Genomic DNA, 15,504 nt, shown 5'->3' on the forward strand with positions numbered 1-15,504 from the left:
AATTTATTAAAACCAGAAAATGCATTTACATGCCAGTGAATTAGTATTTTCAGTAGGTTTGCTGTTTGTGAGCCATGACACAAGTGATGCATCTTGTGGATTGTTGACACCTGTTGTCTCTGTGCATGCAGAGCAGCCAGCATGTATATTTATATATGGTAAACAAAGGGTGCTATTGTACATACAGTAAGTTGAGAACATTCCTGCATAGTGTAATGCATGCTCCCACATAATTCTGGCAATAACACTCACATCATATAATTAAACTTGAACTGAAAGATCTATGCAGGCTATCATGTATGATCTTTCAGAAATGCTTGTTGTTTGGCTGCCCATCCAATGGCCTAATTGGATGTCACCGAGTTACTCACAGAACACTATCCTATGCACTATATATTGAAGGAGATATATATATATATATATATATACACACACACACACACAGTCTTATTACTGGACTGATGTTTGGCAAACTAGGAAAACAACTTTATCTGGGTATGTATTATCATAGGAATAGGTAGAATAAAATGGATCTTGCAAGAAAGAGTAAGATTCGTTCATTACTTCAGGGCCCCCTAATTAATTTAGAAATTACAGTACTAACACACTTACCCTACCCAAACCTGTACAAGATACCCAAACCTGTACATGTGCAGGAGCATTTTCTCTGGTATCCTTATCATTGCAAGAATCTGAAATGAAAAATCATGACCTTACCCTCCCCTAAGCATAGTGGTTGGAAGCCAAGTGTAAGGTAATTAATATTAAATTTTTTTTGCCTCACAGGTAAACTTTTGCATATATGTCTTATGGTGACTTACTAAGATAGCCCTGATTTATTGAACTGACCTTGCTTTATAGTATAAGGTCAAGGTAGCAAAGGGTTAACTCCAAAAGCTGAAAAAGTAAAAACAGAAGGACAGAATGTGGGGAATTTCTCTAATGAAGAATTGATAAAGAAAAATATTTACACACAAGCATAAGAAACCAATATATTAACATGATAAACTTTTAATGAAAACAAGATTTATTTCAAGTGATATATAGGGGCTTTTTTTCCAAATAGGTGCACTTTATACATACAGAGAAGTTTCTCTTTATAAATTAGAACCCATCACCCACAAATATATAAAAAAAATATACAAAGAAGGAAAAACGCTTTGGATTTTGTTGTCTTAAGAACAGTAATAAATGGAAGCACACGTTTACAGCAGACCTGTTAAAATCAGCAGTTCACAAGACAACAACAGTCTTACGGCACAGGAGGTCCAATGCGCGTGTCAGCAGGCACTTGAGACAAAACACTGCAAAGACAAGTTGCTTTTTCTGGGAATATTACTGGTGAACCAAGCGCTTAAGGGGGGGCACAGTGAAAGCAAGGTTCCATACACAATAGCTGCAGGGAGTGTAATTGCTGATCACAGACCGTTGCACTAAGAAAACCACAAAACATCATCATGGATGCTGTTTAACTTCCCGAAACTAAAGCTGCAGAGTACTTTATAGGTTTCAACAAATCTGATTCACGTTAACTGGAACAGTGAAAATGCTTTGTAAAAGCTTGCAGTACACACAGCTTTTATAGAAGTCCATATGTACAAGGTTGTTACTGTTCATTATTACAACAATCGACAAAGATTTGGTGACAAAAGTGTTGCAGTCTTTATAAAAATATGTGCCTAGGGCAGTGCAAATGCTTTCTCTATGACCACAGATATCAGTATATGTTTACTCCATCTGTTAGGGATAACAAAAGCAAAATATGGCATCATGGAAAAGGTACCTAAAGGAAGAAAGGTTTATAGGCAATACAGTACAATATAAGGAAAAATGTTAACTGTGGGAAACAAAAATACACTTTATATTACTTTTCATTTATGAGGTCTACAGTTTCCAAGACTTTTTCTAAAAAGAAATGCAGGAGCTGCTTTGCTGGCCCCATTTACTAAAAAACATGTTGCCTTGCAGTTTACGACTTCAGTGCGTTCTGACTTACTGACCTGGAACCAGCATGGCAATTAGAAAACCAGCATGTAAATAGGAACATAAACGGAAAGGTATTTATGCATACCAGTTTTTTAAAGTCGGAGCCTCAAAGCACTGAAGATCAAAAGCCAAGCAATCAGGAAAGAGAAGTCAGTAACAGCATGCTTAGTACAGATTTTGTTGAGCTGTATAGAATCTTCTATAGCTTATTCAAGGGCAATGTGATCAGGACCGAGCCCAGCAGTACAAAAAAATTACACTTACTGCACCCGGCGGGTATGAAGCCTAAAGTGGGACAGCACTCTCTTTTTTTTTTTTTTTTTTTAGTGAAGTAAATAAAAGTAAGTAAAATTCATACCCACTTTTAGATAAACAGCACATTCCTCTATTAGCGGCACTGGCAGCAGGTAAAAATTACCTTAGGGCACACAGAATAAGGGCAATAATTCATTATTGGGAGCAGTCCAGCAATCTTTGCTTCTGGAAAGGCTTTAACTGCTGTATGGCTGTGGTTTACATGTTAAATGAAATACTGTTTTAGTACTACCAGTTAAAACAAACTCGACTGTCCCACTTAGGTATCCGTGCCAACCCTAGTGCAAGAACCATTACTGGGCCTACATAAACTACAGCTGCGTAAATATAATTGCTATAAGGATAACAAGGCACTCCATGCCGAACATGGCACACTTATATGAACGGAATCACACAGTTCCTTAATAAGGTTATAAAAAAAAAAACAAAACAAAAACAACAAATGGTTGTTCCTTTCTCACTTTAGCTGCAGATGGGGAACAATCTTCCAACTTGGGAATGTGTTTATTTTATGTGTGTCAAAGGTGCATGGTCCAACTGAGGTGGAATCCCCAATTTCTTGCCGCTGGTTGAGGGTGCATAGCAGGATATCAGGTGCATGTTATACACACACAGCTGAAAACTTGGGATAAAATCATAGTCCAGATGCAGTTCCTTAGACTGACCTCAGACATCTGTGACTGGCAGGCTTGCATCATCAATGTCTACACCTGTGTCTGGAACACTGATGGACGTGGTGTTTGAATACAAAGGGATCATTTTGCTAGTCTGGTTTCTTGGAGAGACAGTCGTGATCTTGGGATGTCCTGGCTGGTTCTTGGTAAAGGTGAAAGACTCGTCCCTGTCCCGATATGGTGGGCCGGGGTCAGAGTGTTGAAGTCGGGCGGCCGAGTGAGGGAGATTGAAGGAGCGAAAAGAGGAGCTGTGCTCAGGGTATGAGGTGGGGGCCTCCTGCAAAGAACCAGAAAGAATGTTACCAGACAAATACAGCTAATGAAAGCCCGTTAGTAAATCAGTGTCAGCCTCAAAAACAGTAAAACAGCCAAAGTGAGTCAGCAACTGTAAAATCAAGAAGCAAGGTAAGCCAATATATAAAAACAGATTATTCCTTCACGTCCTTACAAGAACTGGATAAAGATGAAGGAGTTCAGCTGCGCTTGACTTCTGCAAAGTCAACTCTGCTCAAAATATATCCACGAGTAATTACATTTTAACCTATTGTATTGTTCTGGAATCCTTAATTGCCAGGTGAAGGCAAGTTCAGGCAAAGCTACAAAAGGCTGTTAGAGTTATAAGTGTAACACAAAGCAGTTTTAATGATTTGATCAGTTTGTCTTGGTGACTTCCTGAGATGAGGCATGCTTTGTCAACTGTTTAAACATGTTGCATGCAAGCATAAGAAAATTATGGTGCAGTACAGCTACATAAACAAAACCCACTGATGACGAATGAGTGAATGATAACTGTGTGGACATGGGGATGGGTTACATGGCAGAAGGAGGCAGCGATTGGTCAGTACTGTGGGCATGCATGGATGCCCATATACCTCGGAATACAGGGGTTTGAAAGACGTCTGACCTGTCGCATCTGCGGGGAGACAGGGCAGGGTTGGAATTAGATAAACCTTAGGAAGGGTAGAATAAAGGGAGAAGAGAAAGAAAGAGATGAAAGAGACAAAAAACAGCTGCTGACAAGAGGTTCATCATGTAGTCTGTAAAAGGAAGATTACATACATATTAAGCACGGATTCTCTGATGCAAGTTTCCAGAGATAATATAGAAATGAACGATGTCTTACCTAAATAATTGCTACAGTTTGACAAAGAAGTAAGCTTCTAAAAAATAAGCACAATATGAAGAATTTTCCACTGATGTGATGAGGAAAACTAAAAATATTGGCTTCAGGAACAAAGCTAAACATTTCAATCAAAAAATGTTTAACTGACTTTAAAAATAGGGTTCTATTTAATTGCACTAGTAAATGTGAATAAAAACAATAACATCAACAAATAATGTTATATGAACAATAGCAATTAAGTAACAACAAATGCTTATTAAGAAGGCTGGCAAAAAATAAGAACTAACCCTGACTTAGGGTTGGAGGGGAATTTGCATATACATACAAAATGCAAATTCCCCTCTGACCTAAGTCAGGGTTAATTTTATTTTTAGATAGCCTTATTACTAGGAATTTGTTGTTACTTAATCGCATAAACAATTTTCTAACTGTAGTTTAAGTGTTTTTTTTTCTTTGTAAAGATGGTCCATTATGTTTCTGATGAACTTTCTTGCAAGGGACCAAAGCTAAAATATATTTACTAAGCCCAGAATATTAGCGAGTAGCTTGGCACTGTATTAGTATTCTGGCATGAAGTAACACAGCAACTAGCGCCCATTCCTCTTGGCAGGTGGACATACCTGGGACTCTCAACTGTGAAATTTTCTCATATGACTGAGATTTGTACATACAAAGGAGATAGCACTGCCCTGCTGTTTTCCCCCCTAGATTATAGTTCTATACTCTGTAAGGGTGAAGAATATGCAGGAAATCAGATCACCAATTGAAATTAACTTGTCCATCTGTGTACACATCACAACCATAAACCACAAGATAGCGGAGTCTTTAAATTTGCATACAGCAACCAGTATCTTCCCCTCCTGAGCTACATGCAGAGGATGAAACCTACAGAAGCCGCAGATCTTGCTGGCCCGCGCTGTGCCACAATAGCACCAGATATGGCTCGAATCCAGCTGTGCATTTCTTCTGGACTGTCAGCCTGCCAGGGGTGAAGACAAAAGGAACATTATGTGGAGCATACTTGACAACCATGGTTAAAATGTAACACTTTTTTTTTTTAAACAAGGATCGTTTATACTACAGGCATAATTTGTTAAAAAATAGGCTACATGGTTTAATAATGCTAACACATGTACAACATATTTTTTCCCCAAAATTAACAACGAACAAAGTAACAATTTTATCACTTAAATTTTTTTAGAAGTATCACAGTTTTAATAACATTAAATAAGGAGTACAGTTCAAGTGCTTACTAGAAACATATACATTAAAGTGAACCTGTATTTCACATATGCATAGTAAAAGGCTTAGTTGACAGTCCCACATTTCAAGGGTCATTAGATAATTTACTTAAGGCTTTAGATTTGCTCCCACCGGCAATCATCCAAAACTGGTGCAATCCAATATGGGCAGTGAGGAAATCCTTATGTGTATGTAAAGGGTTAGCTCTTTGTTCCAAATTGCCAAAGTGACAGAATAATGAAGGGAGGGCAAGTATAACTTAAAACAGCCTCTTGCTGATTTCTTTTACATGGGCAAAACTCAAATTCTCTTTAAAGTAACTACATTTCAAAGTTCTAAAGTTAAGACGACCCTAGGATATCTGCTTATACCCAATACTGAAAGCATCCCTGTGTGCTCTTTCAACTTATTTTTACTTTGTTACCAAGGCCCAACTTTTCCTAGCTTCATGGCTAAGCTCCGCCACCTGCCTGAGCAATAAACATTCCCCTGCAGGCCTATATAGAATTATCACTGCACAGTAAAATAGCATTCGGCAGGACTAAGCCATGAAGCCAGGTCCAAATAACAGTGTGAAACTTTAAAGGAGAAGAAGCACAAAAGCAGCTCTTTTGGCTATTAATGGTAATAGCAAGCATCCTTTTCTGATGCTAAAGATTTAACATATTATGGCTAAAACTGAGTTTTATTTTTCTATTTAGTGAACAATGAATATGTTGTACAGCCAAAATTACAGCTTTGCACGTTTATAGTGAACCCTCAATGCTTTGCCAACAGCTTGTCCTGAGGGTGGTTAGGTTGTACCTGCAAGTTTACACTGGTTGGAAATACGAGGAAAAACACTAGTCCAACAAGTTCAACCTGCTCTCATTTTTATATATCAAAACTTGAAAGCGGAAATGACAGGAAATAAGTTTCCTGCAGATTCCGCTGAAAGTGATTTAAAAAGCTTGGTAAAGATGTCAGTCGAAGTTGCAGCACTTTAAAAGCATAGCTGGAGGCTGGAGGCCTGAAATAGGCTGGATAAAGAAATTGGAAGACACCAGAACTCAGGAGAAATTTTCATCAACATCTTTGGAATGTTGGGAATTCCTATTTAAGCACACAAAGTTTTCTTTTATTTTGCTCACTACAGGAGAAAGGTAAAAGAAAAACAAAATGCCAGAGCTTATTACAAAAAAGAAAGATTTGGATAATCCCAGTACTAACACTTTAAAAAAAAGCACAAGTAAAGACAAAAATGATACCATGACTATAAAATGTAGAATCATAATTTGACCGGTTGAGTACAGTTGTGTTTGCCTCTAAGATTTAGACTTGCTTGCATACAAGTATAGAATGTTCCTTTAAAAAATACTATCCCATTGAACTCAACAAGATTTGCATAAAAATGAACTAAAACCAGTAATAACATCAGTGTGTATTGTGCATGCATAATTACAATATGCCAACCCAGTTCTGCTTGGGGAACAATAATTGCAAATCAGTGGTTTCATGATTTGCAATTGTACATCCTCTGTTTTATCCCAGATATAAAGGGCTCAGCATACTGTTACATAGAACATGCTGAATTGGAAAGAACTCCTGGTCCTGTGGTGAAGAGGTCTGACCATTAACATTTCTGGGGACTCTGTATAATCCATATCAGCTTATATACAGGATACATAACCAAATGAGCAATGAATAGGGGTATTGATCAATACATATTTTACTACTTCTGTCCCATTTCTCAAATTATATATTCATAATAGAGAAATCCCCCCTCAAGAGAAGCTAAAATGGAATATTATTATTTTGTATGCCTAAACAAGCTATGTTTTTGAAGATGAATATTTAAAACATTTTAGTTATGTTTTATTTGATTCAGGTTGTCCCATTCTAGCTTCTGGTGAGGAGGGTTTTCCTCTATTTTGATTATATACAGAACACCCATTATACTGCTAGAAAACACGTCTTTGACTATAATGCAGTAGCATAAAATGTATCTTTCCAAACAGAAATTATCTTTAAAGGATAACATGAGAATTATACTTTAACCTTTCACCAAGGCAAAACCTTGTAAGATGACACTCCAGTCCATTACAAGAGTGTCTTTCTGCAAGATTTCATCTGCTATGCTTTCCACAGCAAAGGCCTTCCTAGGCATCAAAGATGAAATGTGGATGTAAGGTAAGTATAATTGTTCTGACACACTTCTTTCATAGCTAGCATTAGGTTTTTCGGCAAATTCAGAGAAGCCCTTCAGTAACATTGGACACGACTTTCCAGCCTCCCATCAAAGTGTATCAGTGAAGCCTTGGGTGCCCTTGACCTGCTTCATGGTTGCCTAGTTGTAAGTTCTTGGTCTGCTTTTTCAAGATGCTAACCACTGCATACTAGAAAACTGAGCTTGACCTGAAGATGCTCTGATGCAGTCATTTAGCCTTTACAATTTTGAGTCTCTTCAAATTTACTTTGAGAATTACCTTTATCCATTTTTCCTGCTTCACACTTTTAAGAATGGACCATATAATTGCTACCTAATATACACAACTCCTTGACAGGTGTCATTGTAACATGGAGAAGATGCTTTTGCAAGTATATAATAATGCACATCTTCCCTAGCATTATCTGCAATAGTTGTATGTGTAAATGGTAAATGTGTGGTTCTGCTTCAAAAAAAAAAATCTTGTAAGGGGAAGTGGGCAAACAAACCAAACTTAAAAAGTATTTTAAAAGTATCATGCTTCATCACAAACTTTAACTCATGTTTTATGACCACTGTATTATTACATACCTGTACAAAAAATGTTCGTGAGCTTGTAACAATTTCAAACAAATTGTCCCTCATCATGATGTCACTATAGAGAGAAGAAAACCATACAACAGTTTTATATGGATGTAACTTTGACTTATTCACTGAATATTTAAACAGGATGTAGAACAATCTAAATGTGCGGAAAGGTCTCCAAGGCTGCAGTCCAAGGAACCAATGTTTTGAAGCAATAGCTAAGGGAAATGGTCAAATATTCCACAAATCTGTGGGGTATACAGTACCTAGATTTTTCTTATTTGGGAACACAATCTACTTTTAAAGGTATACGTGTATACAGAAAGGCAGCTGTAGATTTCAAGCTGATGCTTTGTGAACAAGGATGTTTACTGTGCATTGGATAAACCACTGAGAAGCTGAATGCACTCAAGTTACTTAAGTGTATGGTGGTGTCAGTTTGCAAGCAGCTTGTTTTCTGGAGCAGACTTTTTTCAATACTGGCAGCACACATTCAAAGCAGATCTCTAGACAGAATTCATATGCATAACTGAATGCAAAGTTGTAATCATTAATACATCACTAAATGAATCTTTTAAACGTGCAGTCTACTCCCTTTTACTGTCCAGGACCAGGCTAGGTGGGGTCCAGAGGACCTGGCCTTACAGGAAGTGGGTTGAATAATGTTGGCCATGAGCCTTTATCATGATTTAACCTAGCAAGTCAGTGGTGTGAAAAACAGCTGGTAAAAACCAAAGATTCTGAATGTCTGCACTGCAGGCCCTTTTTTTGGTCAATGGGTAACTGGGCAGTAAACCTAACATTCTTGTTGTGACAGTTCAGGGCATTCTCCAGCCCCTTTTAGCTAGGCACACCACCTTGCACTTTTCAGTAACCACCTGGTTTCTGAAATATTGGGTTTAAATACAGTGGTCTCCACCTGCCAACAGCTTTTACCACCCTGCTAAAAAAATTCTGGGGAAAACACTGAAGTTAGCATGTTTAAATAACATGACAATATCTAACTGTACAATCGCATTAATATAGGTGATCTTCAGCAAAGTAAAAGCAAGCTCACCTCTGTTTGCACTCCTGTACTTTCTGCACCTCTCTCAGCTGTATAACTCGCAGTGGCTCCCTATCCTATGGCACAGCAGTAAGGTAAAAACAGAAGTGTAAATTTCACAACCAAGCACACAATATAATGAAGAGTTAAAGAAAAGACATGGCCTACCAATTCAGATTTGAAGTATCCTATTGTATTCTCATCCAGGAGAAAGAATCTTCTTTTCCAGTTCTTCATCTTTATGGAAAAAGCAAGATTAAAGAAAGAAAGCAATTTTCAACTTTGTTACAGCTATTTGTTTGATTTTATAGATGAAACAGAAGCTGCCATTACTAATCTCCATTTGAAAATGCTAGCTGTCTGGCTGTTTCTTGTTTAAATGGCCAACTCAGAGGATAAGCAAAACATGGTATCAGCAGAATAAACAAGAAAGAGTGGTTAACAATGACAGCCTATAAACATTTTCAGTACAGGTTTACTTTTTGAATATTCGGGATTCATATGGATATTTACAGTGAGTTGACAAACTGTGAATTAAATACCCCTCCATGGAAATTCTCTCCCCCACGATGCCAGGACACTGGTACAGCAGCACAATTGGGGATTGACAGAATAGAACAATGGATGTAGATCCATTGAGTCTGCATCTGTTCATCAAATGTGTTTCTGCATATTCCCAACATTTACAGAACATCCCCAGCAGCCTAGAATTACTTTTCCTTTCCTCAACAGCTGCTACATTCTCTGTCATAAGTCAAAGAAAATACTTAAGGAGCTTATGCAGTACCTTTCAATCATTCCCAGCAGCTAAACAGACCAGCATGGGATATAAAAACAAATCTGTTGCTCTGTCCTCAACTTGCTTTAAATCACAACAGAAACAATGAAAAAAACTACTACAAAATCATGATGAGCATTTGCAAACAGCCAAGACCATCTTGATGGGTCTGTCCACCTAAAATTGATCTCAGCCAATGCTCTAAGATCTGAAGCATGGAATGGATGACAAAAAAAAGCTAAACACTATTTTTTCCCACATAAGATAGTGAACTGGATTATGCCTTGCTATTAATAAACCATTTTTATTTGTCTGACCTTACCTGTTCCAGTCAATGAAGCAAAAGCTTCAAAGTAAATGCAGCAGCATAACAGGTTTTTTTTTTTTTCGTTTTGTTTTTTTTTAATCAGAAGTCACCAAAGGTAGTCTACATATGTTTCCTAAAACACATTTCATTAACTTCCAAAAGAACTAGAAGTTTTAGTAGAATCTGACAAGATGGCAGTATGTCTAAAGCTCTCTTATTCATAATCCTAAATGCTGCATTTATTAATGTTGCATGTTCCATATCATATCAAGACCGCTTTGTGACAACAAAACAGTGATATCAAACAGAACTACATTACATCTAATTTATTTTTGTATCTTACCACAGCCCCTTGTTTAACACAGTATCCAGCTTTTATCACACTGCCCTCAGATAGCCGATGAGGAGGAGATGGTAGCTGGCTCTGGCTGCGTTTTAGGTTACCTCTGTCACCGGTGTTGGCACATTCACTGAGTTCTTGCTGCACAAAAAAAAAAAGACATATAAAGTATTGTAAGTTTTGTTTTGTTGTAATTTACTTTTAGAGCTTGAGAAAGGATATGCAACTTAATTTTTTTAATGTTATATTTAAGCTTTGCAATATCATTGTATTACACTATCATTATAATGTCTATTCTATTAACTTTTGACTTTACTAGACAATTGTGGATGAGAGACACCAAGCTATTAAGGTCTGGCAGTTTTTAGTAGGACTTTTATGTGGGATGTTCTAATAATACAAACATAAATAAATACATAAAGAATCAAGTCAATTCTTATATTTTTGTCATTCAGATAATTTGGTTTTGGTGGGGTTCAGTTTTTAAGCACCTAATCTGCACCCAAGCTTTTAAGGTCTGGCAGTTTGGGCACAATTTTTTAAGGTATTTTAAACAACCTGAATACATAATTTGGTTTATTATCTTGATGATCAAACCAGGGATGTCTTGGGATCAGGCCAGAACGTATATCACTGCAAAATGCTGTGGTAGGCCCTTTTGGTTTGGAGGGGTAAATTTGTACAAATCAGCGGCTTTGGATCGAGCAAAATAATTTAAAACCACCAAACTTTTTTCTCCATGTTTGAATGTTGGTGTCACAAATGGATAAACCATTCATTCACCAGCTTAACACTCTTCTATGACGATGAGACTTACAACTTTAACCAGTGTAATCTGTGCTTGGAGCAATTGTCCTGCAAGAAACCTATTTTACAAGCTCTTAGACAGTCTGCTTGTCTGTTCCTGTCAGTTTTCTCCAGTTTTGATGCAGGAAACTGTATTTACAGATGCCTTGGCCTTTCTATGCAATTTATTTACCAAAAAGAACTACACATTTAGGGGTTGTACATTCAAATATAAATCAAATTTCATTTTTATGTGTATTTTTATTTTTTTATTTATTTTTTTTTAACTTTTGTGAGTTTACCACTATATATGGTACCATTACAGGACGTTTACGGAACCCTAGCTGCCTAAAGCCCAGTTTCACCTGAATTACCCCGCCCCAGGTCCCATCACCAATCATTTGAGGTTTTTACTTTTTATATTGAACTTTTCCAGAAGTATTTAGGATGGTCATGTGACAGGTAGGGTTCTTTTCAATTTAGTTTGTGCTGGGTAAATTGAATAATGTAAAAATAGTATCTCATGTGTCTGTCTCACTAACATCAAATAATACCATCAGGTTTTGTTTTCAATAAATTTGGTGTATATATCTTTCGGAAAACAAACTTATCCTGATCTGTATTACTGTTGATAGACTGCACAGAATCCTCCTAAAACAATACAAATTATATGCCTACCTGTGTGGGGGTGATAATGGGGACACCACCCACTATTTCAGTCTTGTAGGAGATCTGTTTCTTACTGCCAGTATATTCAAGCTGGTTGTGCACACTGTCAGCAGGACATGGTTGGTCACATGGTTTTGGAACCTACAAGTAAAACCAAACACAAAATGAGGTTATATTTAAAATAAATAATGCTACACATGCATGAAGAAATTTCTAAAACAGATATTATTTCATACAAGCAACAAAGTTGTCAAACTAGAAATGAACAACAGCCAAATCTTTGATTTGTTTCACATAAATATTATTTTGTTAGAGGGGTTAGAGATAGAGTGGAGAAGTTTAAGGACCGTTTCAAAGTTGATGTTAATGTGTTCACTTGATTGCCTTAAAGTGGAACTAAAGTCCTACTTTTAAATTTGTATGATCAGGCAGGCCATTATTGCAGAAAAGGGGAGGGCAACGTCTCTTCTGCATTATTACGCAAAACTAAACTTGCGATTACTTACCTATTCCTGTTCCATCACAAGGCACTGTCATCTTCCTTCTTCACTTCCCGAAGATGATATTCAGCCATCTTGATTGGCTGTTCTGGGATGAGATAAGTCTTGCCCAGGAGTTCAATCATTCCTGGCATGCACAAAGAAAGCCATGATTGCCGGGTTTCCCCGGAAAGCAACACTGAGCTTCGCATGGGAAGCTCTGCAAATGTGACAGCTGGGGCATCACCTGCTTTTTCAGCAATAACCACCTGCCTCGCAAATGTTTAAAGGGGAACTGTTTTTAGTAGGACTTTTATGTGGGATGTTGTAATAATACAAAAACAAATAAATACATAAAGAATCAAGTCAATTTTTATCATTCAAATAATTTGGTTTTGGTGGGGTTCACAGTTTTTAAGCACCTGATCTGCACATTTAATGTTACATTTTTCATTCCACAATAGACAATGATAAAAGCCTGACAAAGAGTTTTTCATCTCATCAGGCTGACTTTTTACATGGCTAGAGGGTTCCTGTGGATGTACCATTGATAAATACTTATAGTACTTTGTCCGTTTACTGACTACCCCATACGTTTCCCTTATATACCCCCATATTATATGAGAAGGGCAAAGTGTGTCAGAGGAGAAACTCAGGCTAAATGTCTACACTGAACTTGCCAAGTATGCTGCTCTCTATTAAAACAAGAACTTGCAGCTGATAGAATAGAACCCTGAAAGCCACATCTAATGTTCTACTTCACATAGCTGTGCGAATAGGCTATGGCTCATCTTTATCATCTCAACCGAGGTCTCACAAGAAAGTGATTATTCTGCAGCCAATCAAATGTGCGTGGGAGGGAAGACTGTTTCTAGCAGGAAGCCTAGCCTCCCACAGCCCTGTGCTTTTAATAGGCATCAATTCATGTCTTGAGCTGGGAGTTAAACACAAAGACCGTCCTCTGCACTGCGTGTGGAGTCAGGCGCAGCAAAGCCCTTTCCACAAGCCATTTCCTGTGAGAAATGAACTGACAATAACTCATCCTTTCTACTGCTCATAAATGACATCTACTGTAAATGCCAAACACTATTAAGTCAAGGGGGAAAAAAAATAGATCAAAAACAATAAAGCTTGCAAAGCTTTATTTAAAATACACCTGTCGTTTGTGTTATTAGGCAGCTCACATTTTCAGAAATTCAGCTTATCTCCAAACAAATTCAGGTGTTCTATACCAGTGGTCCCCAAACTTTCCAATAGTGGGGCCTGGAAACACAGCACAAAATTTGGCCATGACCCAGTATATGTACAGCTTGGACCACTTTGCCACCCCCAGAAGCTCTGCCGAAAACTAGCTAAGAGCAAAGCAGCATAGGAAATCTGGCGTGTTGTCACGCTGCAGAGCCGCCGGGAACAGCGGGTAAGTGCAAGCCCCACATACACCGCTCCGCTACTCCCAGCAACTCCCGTGCAAACAGTGCGAGGAGAGCCACCCGCACCCCCACCAGCTCCAGAGCAGTGCAGGAAGGGCCACCGGTCTGTGGCCTGGGGACCACTGCTCTATACTATCATGACAATCATGATATTCATACAAGCACAGCAAATTCAAAGCAAAAGGTATTCACATCTTTCGTTTTATCACACATGTAAAAAATTATTGCTATTTTCAGGACAGCAGCCTGATTCATGTAAACCATTTCTTTATGCTAAAACAGCAAGCTGCACATCCACAACCAGTGGAGTAAATATAGCCTAACTATAGCTCTGCTATACACTGAATAGAGAGTGTTTTGGTTCCTTTAGTCACTTACTCACCATAACCTATATGGTTTTGCCGTTTATATAATTTTACTGTAACATACAACTTAAATACCTAATTGGAGCCCAAAGCTAAGGAGATCCTGTTCTTCACAAGTACATACTGTAAAGGTTCAGTACAAACATTAAATATAAATAAGTCTCTGGTTCCTTTTAACATCTCCAACAGTAAAATGTATGCCACAGTTCTATATAAATTATATTCCTGACCTACACCTTCCCACCCGCCTTTGTGTTTCTGCTCCCCTGTTACATGCTGCACATTATCACATGCCGCACATTATCACATGCCGCACATTATCACATGCCGCACATTATCACATGCCACACATCTAGGAATTCATATGCAGATATTTCAGCATCAGATAAATACATTTTAATAAATGTAATAAATAATAGTAAATAAACATAAAAACAATAACCAAGAAGTGAATTATCCACCCTATAAAATGTATTTGTGACCACTAAAAGAAGCGAACGAGAGGCGACATTTACATGCTGACATGAAATGTTGTTCCCATAGAAAAGTATGTAGGTTTTCTGCAGTTAATCAGTGTTATATTAGATTACCAATTTTTAGGTTTATATTGCTTTGCTTCTTTATTAAAGCATCCAGTTACATCTAGTGAAAACATTACATTGGGTTTCTGAGGATGATTAACCTATGTGCATGTAAAGGCAAAGTGCTCTAAGACACCAGTGAGTAACCTAAACAGAACAAACTCAGATGTCCAGCGAGATCAAATACCCTACACTGGCAATGAAAATATTTCCCAGTGCCTATTTGAATATCCTGCACTGCATTTTCGAATTACTGGCTTGCATTAAAAGGCCCAGGGTGCTAGGTAAAAGACAGTCCACTACCAATAAAAAAAAAAAAAGACAGCACCAAGGTTTGTAAGAAAGAGATTTTGGTTTTTGATGCAACATATAACAGCAGAGGATCCAGAAATAAATTGGTATCACTTTGGATAAAAAAAGTAATACAGGCAGTTTTAAATTTAGGATAGGCAAGGTTTACCGCTTCTGTCTTGTAAAAAAAATTTTCATAAATAAAGCAGAGTAAAAGCATTTGTTAACCACCTAAGCGTTACACTGAGGTCTAGATTTCTGTACCAAAAGTGATCCACTGTTTTTCATGAAATTTTTTTTTAAATTGTAGACCTGTAACTTAC

The 15,504-nt window shown here is 37.6% G+C and overlaps 1 protein-coding gene across 3 annotated transcripts in view; it reads right to left on the reverse strand.

The window, feature by feature from the left end:
* Window positions 1–995: 995 nt before the first annotated feature.
* Window positions 996–15,504, reverse strand: part of PLEKHA1 (pleckstrin homology domain containing A1) — a 35,115-nt gene continuing 20,606 nt past the window's right edge. Inside the window, exons 6-13 of one of the 3 annotated variants that reach the window (XM_072425098.1) lie at window positions 12,045–12,176; window positions 10,584–10,721; window positions 9,324–9,392; window positions 9,168–9,232; window positions 8,117–8,180; window positions 4,988–5,077; window positions 3,848–3,888; window positions 996–3,252 (exon numbers count right to left, since the gene is read on the reverse strand). In XM_072425098.1, the coding sequence (XP_072281199.1) occupies window positions 3,057–3,252; window positions 3,848–3,888; window positions 4,988–5,077; window positions 8,117–8,180; window positions 9,168–9,232; window positions 9,324–9,392; window positions 10,584–10,721; window positions 12,045–12,176 (795 nt within the window). In that variant the 3' untranslated portion in view covers window positions 996–3,056. Of the gene's footprint in view, window positions 3,253–3,847; window positions 3,926–4,987; window positions 5,078–8,116; window positions 8,181–9,167; window positions 9,233–9,323; window positions 9,393–10,583; window positions 10,722–12,044; window positions 12,177–15,504 lie in introns of all 3 variants that reach the window. The other 2 variants (XM_072425096.1, XM_072425097.1) reach the window with 2 other exon arrangements.

The sequence above is a fragment of the Pyxicephalus adspersus genome, chromosome 10 (assembly GCF_032062135.1).
Source record: "Pyxicephalus adspersus chromosome 10, UCB_Pads_2.0, whole genome shotgun sequence".
In the NCBI taxonomy this organism is placed as follows: domain Eukaryota; kingdom Metazoa; phylum Chordata; class Amphibia; order Anura; family Pyxicephalidae; genus Pyxicephalus; species Pyxicephalus adspersus.